The sequence below is a fragment of the Budorcas taxicolor genome, chromosome 4, assembly GCF_023091745.1.
Source record: "Budorcas taxicolor isolate Tak-1 chromosome 4, Takin1.1, whole genome shotgun sequence".
Lineage (NCBI taxonomy): Eukaryota > Metazoa > Chordata > Mammalia > Artiodactyla > Bovidae > Budorcas > Budorcas taxicolor.
The window spans coordinates 88,382,635-88,394,959 of record NC_068913.1 but is presented as its reverse complement, the minus strand read 5'-3'; the positions used below and the strand labels follow the sequence as shown (position 1 = coordinate 88,394,959).

General features: G+C 40.9%; 1 protein-coding gene across 1 annotated transcript in view; it reads left to right on the top strand.

Annotated features, from left to right (window-relative positions):
- Positions 1-12,325, top strand: part of AASS (aminoadipate-semialdehyde synthase) — a 79,824-nt gene that overhangs the window by 23,136 nt on the left and 44,363 nt on the right. The window contains exons 10-12 of the mRNA XM_052638780.1: positions 2,080-2,202; positions 2,586-2,697; positions 12,084-12,143. Coding sequence (XP_052494740.1) covers positions 2,080-2,202; positions 2,586-2,697; positions 12,084-12,143 — 295 coding nt within the window. The remainder of the gene's footprint in view (positions 1-2,079; positions 2,203-2,585; positions 2,698-12,083; positions 12,144-12,325) is intronic.

The following is a 12,325-nucleotide window of genomic DNA, read 5'->3' as shown; positions in this document are numbered from 1 at the left end:
GGATAAGGGCCCTATTTGTCTTGACTACAGATATCCAGTATGTTGTTTGACGTATAAAGTTCAAATAATTACTAATGTTGAATAAATTCAGTAATCAATAACATATTTGTGCCTGGTCTTCCTGGCACTGTGCTAAGCTGAGTAATAAAGAAAAAATATGACTGTTACCCTCATGCATGTAGCTGGCATCAGGTAAATGCCACAGGAATGCTGGGAGCAATCAATATCAGAGGAGTTTAGAAGAAAGTGGGAGGGGGTGTGGGCTTGGCAAAGTCTTTAGAGAGGAGTAAGATTGAGGATTTCAAGTCACAGGGTTGGTGTTTGATAAATATGGAAACACCAAAGCACAATTTAAGACAGTAAGTGGGATAGTCTAGCACTAAGATAGGGTTTATATGGGCAGTTGGAAACTAGAGATTGGGCAGGAAAATTGTGGTCAACCTCTAAAGGATTTCTAATCCTGGGCTGAAACTTTTGTTCATAATTTCAGAGATTTCCATGTATTAACAGGTAAAGTTATACACTATTAAGCAGGGTGGAGGTAATGCAATTGAAAAATCTAAGCTGTCTCAAGCTAACTAAGTAGTTCAGCTTCAGGCTATTGTCAGTGATTTCTCTAGGAAAGCTTTTTAAAAAAATCTTTTTATTGAGTATAGTTGATCCGCCTGCAATGCAGGAGACAGGAGATATGGGTTCTATCCCTGGGTCGAGAAAATCCCCTGGAGGAGGAAATGGCAGCCCACTTCAGTATTCTTGCCTGGAAAAAAAAATTGCATGGACAGAGGAGCCTGGCAGGCTACAGTCCATGGGGTTGCAAAGAGTCAGATATGACTGAGTGACTAAGCATAGCTGATTTACAGTGTTGTGTTAGTGTCAGGTGTACAGCAAGTGAACCAGTTATACAATACATATGTGTGCATACGTGCTAAGTCATTTCAGTTCAGCTCAGTTCATTCGCTCAGTCATGTCCGACTCTTTGCGACCCCATGAATCACAGCACGCCAGACCTCCCTGTCCATCACCAACTCCCGGAGTTCACTCATACTCATGTCCATTGAGTCCGTGATGCCATCCAGCCATCTCATCCTCTGTTGTCCCCTTCTCCTCCTGCTCCCAATCCCTCCCAGCATCAGAGTCTTTTCCAATGAGTCAACTCTTCGCATGAGGTGGCCAAAGTACTGGAGTTTCAGCTTTAGCATCATTTCTTCCAAAGTACACCCAGGGCTGATCTTCTTTAGAATGAAGTGATTGGATCTCCTTGCAGTCCAAGGGACTCGCAAGAGTCTTCTCCAACACCACAGTTCAAAAGCATCAATTCTTCGGCACTCAGCTTTCTTCACGGTCCAACTCTCACATCCATACATGACCACAGGAAAAACCATAGCCTTGACTAGATGGACCTTTGTTGGCAAAGTAATGTCTCTGCTTTTTAATATGCTATCTAGGTTGGTCATAACTTTTCTTCCAAGGAGTAAGCGTCCTATCCAACTCTTTGTGACTCTGGACTATAGCCCACCAGGCTCCTCTGTCCATGGGATTCTCCAGGCAAGAGTACTGGAGTGGGCTGCCATGCCCTCCTCTATGGGATCTTCCTGACCCAGGGATTGGACCCACGTCTCCTGTAGCTTCTGCATTGTAGGCAGGTTCTCTGTTACTGAGCCACCAGGGAAGCCCACTTATATCTATATCCACTCATTTTTAGGTTCTTTTCCCTGTAGGCCATTGCAGAGTAATAAGTAAAGTTCCTATGGTACAATAGGTCCTTACTAGTTATCTATTCTATATATAGCAGTGTTTACGAGGAAGGGATTTTTCCTTTTTGTTTCACCTCTTTTCGTTTCCTATCTTCCTCTTCCTCTTTTTGCTTGTGGTTACTAAAACTCCTATCAGGAAGATTCTCTGTATCCCAGAAGATCTGTTTCCTGAACAATGAGCCATAGGAAAAAGAGCTAAGAGCCTAAGAAATATTTGCCATCTACTTTAAAAAATTTCCAAGCACTTTTCATTTTTATTCATTTTTAATTCTGTTGGAAACTCCAGAGATCCATGCTCTCATCTAAGTATTGATGTTATTTACAGACTTGTGGCAATCTGTGACATTTCAGCTGACACAGGAGGATCCATTGAGTTTATGACTGAGTGTACAACCATAGAGCGTCCCTTTTGCATGTATGATGCAGATCAGCATATTATTCATGACAGGTGAGTTTGCTAAAGGTGTTAGATTCGGTAAGATACATAGTAATATATCGTTTACTTCGTTTGATATGCTACTCTAAAATACCCACACTGAGTGACTGAGCACAACAACAATGCAAATTCCCACAGATATGCTCAAACATATTTAAAAACTTGGTGGAAAAACCACATACAAATTTGGGCACTTAAATGCACACACACATATATATGTACTGCATTTCAAAATGGGTTGCTGAAGAAGGGAAAGGTTTTATTTGAAAAAGCTTGTTTATTTTCTAATATACTATAGCACAAAATTACAAATATATAATAGAGTAGACATCTGGAAAAGTTAGAACTTACACATAAATTTTGTCCATCTGAATGAAACGTGTTGATTCTCCTAGTGTGGAAGGCTCTGGGATTCTGATGTGTTCCATTGACAATTTGCCAGCACAGCTTCCAATTGAATCTACAGAATACTTTGGAGACATGCTTTACCCTTATGTTGAAGAAATGGTAAGTGGACTGGTAGCATCAGCAACATCTCTGTGGCTTTAAGTAGAACTTTGGAGTGATCTTATGAATGTTCTGGTCTTCTGTATCTAAGAAATCTGTTGTAAAATGAAATGCCAGCCCTTCCCCAAAGCATGTACTGACACTCTTATTTCATCCATTCTGCTTACTTGTTTCATGGGAAATGTTATTATGTAACTGCCTTCATGCTTCATTACAACTGTATTTATCTTTCATTATGCATACTTTATTAAGAATGTTCCTGACATTGGAAACGAGGTTTACTTTATTTCCTCTTTTCTTCTGCTTTCTAGATCAGTTCATATTGGGCCGTTCTTACTATACTGTGACTGGATGTGTGTATGTATGTGTGTGTGCTTGTGTGTGTGTGTGTGTGTGCCCAGTTGCTCAGTTGTGTCCGACTCTTTTCGACCCCATGGATTGTAGCCCACCAGAGTCTTCTGTCCATGGGATTTTCCCGGCAAGAATACTGGGGAGGGTTGCCATTTCCTGCTCCAGGGGATCTTCCTGACCCAGGGATTGAAGCCATGTCTCCTGTATCTCCTGCATTGGCAGGAGGATTCTTTACCACTGCGCCACAGATTTGAAAAATCAGAAATGGAAAAATTTTGTTTGAGTTTAATCATTAATGCTTAGTTAAATGACAGCCTATGTTCTAGTCATGTATTATTCACTGTGATCAGTGATTGTTGAAATACTGGGGGTATCTATTTTTTAAAAAAGAATTTACCTTTATTATTTATTTATTGGGCTCTGCTGGGTCTTAGTTGTGGCATGCAGGATTTTTAGCTGCAGCCATGTGGGATCTAGTTCTCTGTGCAGGGATCGAATCGTGGCCCCTGCTTTGGGAGCACAGAGTCTTAGTCATTGGACTACCAGGAAGTCCCAGTATTGTGTTATCTAAATTCCACTTTCTCTGTCAGAAAAAGGCTTTCTTGTTTCATTTTTATTGTAAACATTCACACCGATCATGCTTTATTTCCTTGCTAATGGTTGTCTGCCTCTGGCAAGGTTCCAAAGGTCTCAAGAGTGGCTCTTATGCTTTTCATCCATAGTTTCACCCAGGAGCTTTCATACTGAGATGGGGCAGTAGGTAATGTGGCCTGAATAAGTGCAGCTTCCAGTCTATCTTCTTTTCTTTCACTTACTATTTTATTTTGACCCTTTATTTTTCCTCCTGGAATATGTCAGCAGGGAGATATAACAGGCTTTAGAAAATGCAGGTAGCAGGCATTATTATGGCTGGAAACAATATTATACAGCATTGACTATGTTCTAGACAGTGTTCAGATTGTTTATTTGGCTGCATCAAGTCTTGGTTGCATCACAGGAATCCTTTGCTGCAGTGCTCCAGCCTTCTAGTTGCGGCACTCAGCTCTGGAGCGCCCAGGCTCAGCAGTTGCAGCACACAAGCTGTCTAGCTGCAGCTCAAGGGCCTAGTTGCTGTGTGGCATGTGAGATCTTAGTTCCCCAACTAAGGATCGAACCCACATCCCCTGTATTGCAAGTGGACTCTTAACCACTGGGCCACCAGGGACGTCCCCAAATTACTTTATATATTTTAATTTTTTAATACTCATGGTCACCCTCTCAGGTAGGTACCATTATCAACCTATTTTACTGATTAGAAAACTGAGGCACACGAAGAAGTGAAGGCTGAGAAGGGTTGCTGACGCATCTGGTGCTGGACCTGAGGTGTGTCTGGAATTGATGCTTAGGAGTTAAAGTAGCTTGACAAATTGTCAAATTTTACTGGAGACGTCAACTTGTTTTATGGCCTTGAGCCAAGCACTCACTTGCTTTCTGCACCTCGGATATTTACCTATAAAATGATATTTAATTTTTAAAAACGTATTTGCTGTTATTATTTTTATTTTTTGGCTTTGTTGCTGCTTGCCAGCTTTCTCTAGCTGTAGTGAGCGGGGGCTCCTCTCTCGCTGCGGTGCTCAGGTTTGTCCCTGTAGTGGCGTCTCTCGTTGCAGAGCACAGGGTCTAAGGCATGCAGGCTTCTCTAGTTGTGGCGCGTGGGCTTAGTTGCTCTGCGGCACGTGGAATCTTCCCTGACCAGGGATTAAACCCCCGTCTTCCTCATTGGCAGGCGGATTCTTAACCATTGGACCACTAGGGAAGTCCTGATAATACAGAATCTTAATGGTCCCTCCAGTTCTAACATTCTGTAACTGTAAATGTCTAAGTGGCTGAAAGGCACATATATATTTTAAAAGTAATTTACCCAGATGTTTACTGTTTGCAGTGATGCTCATTCATTTCCCTCTGGGATCATTTCCCTGAAGAATCAATAACTTTCGTTAGCCCTTTACATGAATTTTTGATTTCAGATTTTCTTTCTTGCAGTTCTAAAATTTCTGTTTGTTTCTTTTTTTTTTTTCTCCTGATAATTTCTTTTGATTTATCATGAGTGTAGTTTTCCTTATAACATGGAGCAGAGTTGTAAAAGCCACTCTACAGTCTACCTGTTATTTCCAAAATTCTGGGTTAACTTCAGATTGAAATATAGTGATTGTCTTTTCCCCTGAGAATGAGTTGGGTCCTAGTTTTCTGATTTTCTTAAGCTAAATAATTTTGAAATACATCGTGGATACAGTGAAGACTCACACTGTGGAAATGCCAGACTGTTACATTTCTCTGTAGTGTTGATTTTGTTTGGTTTATTTGGCATTTCTTTTTTTTTTGAAGCAGGCAATTAATGAGCCTAGACTTAAACTGAAAATTCTGTCTCACCTGAGACAGGTATCTCAACTAAAAGTTCAGCTTTTTCATCCTTTCTGGGCTGCTTGTCGTCTGACCCGCGCATGCTCAGTCCTTCCAGACTCGGACCAGAGCTGACATGGAAGCTGGGCTTCACTTCTATCTGAGTCTGTCATTTCTGGCATTTCCCGCTCACACTCTGGAGCAGGTTGTGGTGCCCAGGGTTTCGTTCCTGTTCCCTTAGATCAGAAAGTCAGTAAGCTTGCTGCCTGTTTCTACTTCTTCACAGCACACGGCCCCTCCTTAGGGCAATACCAAAAGGACAGCACACTCAGTTTCAGCACTGATTATTTCTTCTGAGTTTTGACACTCTCCCCAAACTGCCTGCTCTTCTTCATTCTCCGAAACTGTGATGTAGTTAGTTTTGTTTTGTATTTTGTCCAGAGTTTATAGCTGTGATGTATAGAAGGGATAGTTAGCACTTCGTCCCTACCTGAAAAAGAATCCCTCAGTCACAATGCATTGATTAGATCATCTTGACTCCAGCAGAGTCTTGGAGTACCTAGAAGAGCTGTTGTTGAGCCTTTGGCTTTCTTTCCGTTTCTTTTTTTTAAATATAATTTTATTTATTTTTGGCTGTGCTTGGTGTTGGTTGCTGTGAGGGCTTTTCTCTAGTTGCAGTGAGCAGGGGCTCCTCTTCATTGCAGTGTGAAGGCTTCTTATCGTGGTGGCTCTTCTTGTGGAGCATGCTTTTGAGGGCATGTGGGTTCAATAGTTGCTGTTCCCTGGCTCTCGAGCACAGGCTCAATAACCGTGGTGCATGGGCTCAGTTGCTCCACGGCATGTACGATCTTCGCAGACCAGTGATCAAATCTATGTCTTTTGTGTTGGCAGATGGTTTCTCTACCACTGAGCCACCAGGCAAGCCCTGAGCCTTTGACTTTAATTCATCTTTTTGAATCCTTCAAGTATGCATTTTAATGCAATGCTTAGCTTATAAGGCCAAATTATGGAAAATATTGCATACTAATTTGCCTTTATGAAGGGATTTGATTGTTATTTCTTAAAATGTCATTTTGTTTGGCTGCTCTGACACCATTTACCATCTAAGAAGTTGCTACTAGACATTTTCAATTCAAAAATGATCATGCTTCAAAATTTCAATTACAAGCTTATTTTCCTTGGATCTTAGACCCCAGTTTTTCATTGTCCTTAGTCAAAATTGCCTTTTATTGAGTACAGTTGATCTCATACAGATGTTAGGAGGAAAACGAGCCAATTCAATGAAATTCTTAGTAAAGTGTGTTTGAGAGTTAGCCCATGTAACTGATGAGGGCTAAGTAAAATTTGAATGAAATTTTCTTTTTTTGTTTTGGCTGCACCCATGGCATGTTCGATCCTAGTTTCCTGACTAGGGATCGAACTCAAACCCTTTTCATTGGGAGCATGGAGTCTTAGCCAGTGGACCAACAGGGAAGTCCTTAAACAAAAAGAAAATTTTTTTATTAAAGAATAAATACAATTTTTTATATTATATGATAGTATACAATATTAAAGTGTCACAGATAAGTGATACTTAAGTATATAGCATGATAAATTATCACAAAGACATGCAGGTGAACACTACAAGGTGAAAACTAGAACAAGGTTAACATCCCAGAAATCCCCTGTGCCTTTCCCAGCACTATCCCCACTCTCCTTCCTAAAGGGACCTACTGTCTTGACTTATAACTGTGGATTAGCTGTACCTTTTATGGGAAAATTTTATTTTATGAACATATTAATCAGAGTTTTAAAACACTTCTGATACTTCCAATGAACTTCTTGGGTCTGTTTAATGTTCTTTGTTTTACTTTTTCTTGGTTTTCAGTCCGTTCTTATTTCTTAATATGCCTGTTTATTTTTGATTGAATGTTGGTTATAGTTTATATAAATCTTAGAGATGATTTGAGGCTCTGGATGGTGTATGTGTGTGTGTTTCAGAGAAGATTTCCTTTGTTTCTGGCAAGGAGGCTAGGAGAAAATCACCTCCGTTCAGTTAAGAATGGAAGTGATTCCAAAGCTGAGCCTTGGTCCTTTGGAGAACTACATTTTTCAGTTGACCCTTTATTTAGAATATCATCTTTCAGGATCCCAAATGGAAATCTGGCTTTTATTAGGATCCCCTTCAGCTGAACTTAAACTCCAGTGTTGTTTTTTTTTTTTTAACCCTGTGGTCAGCCACAAACTCTTCTCAGTTTCTCTCTGCTCAGCATCCCAGCCACTGCTTCCATATTGGCAGCTACATCTAAGAAAAGTGCTTAGATTTGTTGGCACAGCCAACTTCTCTAAATTTTAACACGGTCTTCCTTTTATATGTCCCTGCTGCTAAGTTGCTTCAGTCGTGTCCAACTCTTTGCAACCCCATGGACTGTAGCCTTCCAGGCTACTCTGTCCATGGGATTCTCCAGGCAAGAATGCTGGAGTGGATGGCCATTTCTTCCTCTGGGAGATTGGTCTTCCAAACAGGGTGGTAGGATTGTCTTGGAGGCATCAGTCTCAGCGCTGGACATATGTAAAAACTGATAACTGTTTCTATGTAGTCTTGATAATACCTGTACCTGCTTGCCACTAAAAAATTAAGTATATTATCTATGTTCTTTTGATAACAGTATGAAGCTATATTTAAAGTACCTTGGATATATCTGGGGTTTAGTTTCAGACCACTGCAATAAAATGAATATCACAATAAAATGAGTAATGCAAATTTTTTGGTTTCCCAGTGCATATATAAGTTATGTTTAAACTATACTGTAGTCTATTAAGTGTGCCATAACCATAAGTCTAAAGATGATATACATACTTTAATTAAGAAATACAGTATTATATGTCAACTATGTGTGTGTATTAAGTTGCTTCTGCTGCTGCTGCTACTGCTAAGTCATGTCAGTTGTGTCCGACTCTGTCCCTGGGATTCTCCAGGCAAGAACACTGGAGTGGGTTGCCATTTCTTTCTCCAATGCATAAAAGTGAAAAGTGAAAGTGAAGTTGCTCAGTCGTGTCCAACTCTTAGCGACCCCACGGACTGCAGCCCACCAGGCTCCTCCGTCCATGGGAGTTTCCAGGCAAGAGTACTGGAGTGGGTCACCAGTGCCTTCTCAGATTAATTTGTTTCAGTTGTATCCAATTCTTTGTGACCCCATGGACTGTAGCCCACTAGGCTTCTCTGTCCATGGAATTCTCCAGGTAAGAATACTGAAGTGGGTTGCCATGCCCTCCTCCAGGAGATCTTCCTGATCCAGGGATCAAACATGCATCTCCTGCATTTCAGGCAGATTCTTTACCACTGAGCCACCAGGGAAGCCCGTATCAACTATAGTTCAATTTTAAAAAAGAAAAAGAATATTGCTAAAATATGTTAACTATCATCTGAGCCTTCAGTGAGTCATAATCTTTTTTGCAATAGTAATGTCAAAGATTACTGATCACAGATCAGCATAACAAAAGTAAAAATAATGAAAAATTTTGAAATATTGTGAGAATTACCAAAATGTGACAGAGACACAGAGTGAGCAAATCTGTTGGGAAAAGGGCACCAGTAGACTTGCTCAATACAAAGTTGCTACAAATCTTCAATGAAGAAAAAAATCAATATCTGTAAACCACAGTAAGTTGAACCACAATAAAACAGGGTATATGGACTGTCCTGTTTCCCCCTGATTTTCTTTTTTGACGTGATAGAACCTATAGCATTCCAGGGCATAGGATATCCTTTTGAACCAATATGGAAGTTTTGTTTCAGTTGAATTCAATAGATATTTATTGTCTATTGGAACAAGGCAGACACCTAAATGAAGAGAATTAAAACACAGTTGCTGACCTATAGATGCATGAGGTCCAAGAAGGGCATAAGACACATGTGCAATTCTACTGAAAGATGGAATGTGATAGTCACAGGAAGATGCTAATGACGTTGTGGAGGGAGAGGATCTGTCCAGTTGAGGAAGTCGGGAAAGTGGAAGTAGGAGGCATACTGTGTGATGTAGACAGGGGAGCGAAGGTGGGAGCTAATTTAACATAAGGTTTCTGTGTGCTGTCAGATCAGATGGAATTAAGGTAAATATATTGGTTCCATGTTAAAAGGGGTCTTAACACCGGGAAAATAGCTTGAGATTAATTTAGAAAAGAGTGATGAGCCTCAAAAGTGTTATATGTGAAAGTGACAAGACCTACCATATGCTTCAGGAGGCTGTGCTTGCAGTTTTGTATTGGATGAATTCTAGCAAGGGAGAGAGTTAAATGCCGCAATTTAGAAGCCTTTTAAAAAATATATTTATTTGGCTGTCGCAGGTCTTAGTTACGACACAAGGGATCTCGATCTTTGTTGAGGCATGCAGGATCTTTAGTTGTGGCAGGTGAACTGTTAGTTATGGTATGTGGGATCTAGTTCCCTGAGCAGGGATCGAACCCATGCCCCCTGCATTGGGAGAGGGGGAGTGTTAGCCACTGGACCACCAGGGAAGTCCCTGAGCAACCTTTTGTCTTTGTTTGATATTTACCTCTCTTTAGGTGGACTCATGACAATTACTAGTTTCTTGGGGAAAAAATGCACTGAATTTTCAATAATGACTGCATGTATCCACTAATATATTTATTGACTATTTGCCATCTTACAATTAGTAGCCTTACAGCAAGATGCCAACCAAGTGCAGTTCCTACTTTCCAGGTCTGTTTGGGGGCAGGTTTTGATAAGCTTCCCTTGTGGCTCAACTGGTAAAAAATCCACCTGTAATGTGGGAGATCTGGGTTCAGTCCCTAGGTTGGGAATTCCCCTGGAGAAGAGAAAGGCTACCCACTCCAGTATTCTGGGCTGGAGAATTCCATGGATTGTATTGTCCATGGGGTCGCAAAGAGGTGGACACGACTGAGCGACTTTCACTTTGATAGAGGCTTTACAGAGAAGGCTGTTCTTCAGCTGCATCTCGGAGAACAAAGAGAAGGAGTTTGAAGTGGAGGAGTAACATGTGAAGTGGCTACATGGTGTGGCCAAGAGGCAGGTGAGGACATGATGTGGGTACCCAGCTCCAGGCTGTTCACATGATTGAAGTGTTGGGTGTGAGGCCAATGCGGGGGCTGAGGCAGGAGAGGCAGAGCCAGACTATAGTGGAAGCTTGAGACTAACTTGAAGGCAATGGAAATCTACTGAATTATTTTCAACAGGCACAGGAGCCTGTTTAAACACAAATAATCAAATTTGTGTTTCAGATTGGAGATAAATGGAGGGAAGAGGTGTGGAAGGTAGTTCCCATGATCCCAGTAAGGCCTACGTAAGGCTATAGAATTAAAGAGCAGAGAGAGAGAGAATGAAAAGATACATAGGAGTTGAGTGATTTAACCATATACTGAGTGAGATGTGAACTCATTTTACTATCTGTTAATGGCTCTTGCCTTGTTGACAGGGTTAGTAGGTGGAGGAGTCAGCTTGAGAAGGAAATACTCCAGTGGGAAGACCCCAAGTGTCAGTTTCATCAATTCCCCTAACAATGCCTGGCTTATAAATATGTATACCTGTCTTTTTTTTTTTTTTTTAATGCTGGTTTCCCAGGAATAGTGAGCCTAGGTATCTGATGTTTTAGATACATGAAAGTTTTGTATTTTTTTTTAATACAGTAAATATATACTGTTCTGCCAGCATCTGGTTGGTACATTTAACACTTTCTTAAGTTGGGTGAGTGCTGTAGGGTCTTGATTGTCTCATTGACCTTAAGGCCTCACCCATCAGAAGCAACCACACTTATCTGATCTTTACCCTTTGCCGTCTATTCAAAGGTTGGATGCCTTGGAGGAAATGAGAAGGACTGGAATGCTAGGGTGTCAGTATGAGGTGTGGCTTTTGTTGTTGGCTCATACTTGTGAGATAATGGGAAGGGTATGAAGGATTTTTTGAGTCTACTGGGTCAAGTCATTTTCCTTGACACTTCTGAAATGCTGATGTGTCTATATATGGAACTATTGCTGACCTGAGGGAGACTCCCTATGGTAGCATACCCCATTTTCTACTGCTAATAGAACAGGCTGAACCTTTGGGATGGGATGGAGGTCCTCAGAGTGAGGACTGTGGTGATAAAGCTTGTGGTGATATTTGCCAGCACGCTCAACAAGACACAGGCTTCCCTGGTGTCTCAGGGGTTAAAGAATCTACCTGCAATGCAGGAGACACAGGAGATGTGGGTTTGACCCCTGGGTCAGGAAGATTCCCTGGAGAATGAAGTGGCAACCCACTCCAATATTCTTGCCTGAAAACTCCCATGGACAGAGGAGCCTGGCGGGTTACAGTTCAAAGGGTAGCAAAGAGTTGGACGTGACTGAGCGACTAAAGAACAACATACGCTCAACGTGACACATCTAACTGGTGGCGAAGTCTAAGTTTTCTGTGTTTCCAGTAAGCAAACGTGATTAAGGTTTTGGAATTGGAAATTGTACTGAATAAACATGTTTTGGGGGGGCAGAATTCATTGCTTGCAGAAGACTCCTTTTGCCAATTAATTATACAATTCAGTGATTTTCAAAAAACTTTTCTAAACATTTTTTCCTTTGACTAATATTTTAATATAGATAAAATAGCAAGACACCTTCTTTGCAACATCATTTATCTTTTTCCAATTTCATTTCCTTTTCAGATACTCTCAGATGCAACACAGCCTCTTGAAAGTCAGAATTTTTCTCCTGTGGTGCGAGATGTAAGTTATGAAAAGTATTTCTTTTCATGAATGTATTTTTTCCACCACTTTCCTTGATCCCTTTTCCTCTTTCCTTCCCTGTCTTTCTCCATCTCTGTCACTCTCTTTTCTCTGTTAGTCATGAGCCCATGACTGTGGGACTAAATGTGCTGACTAAAGAATTGTCTTGTATCATATATATT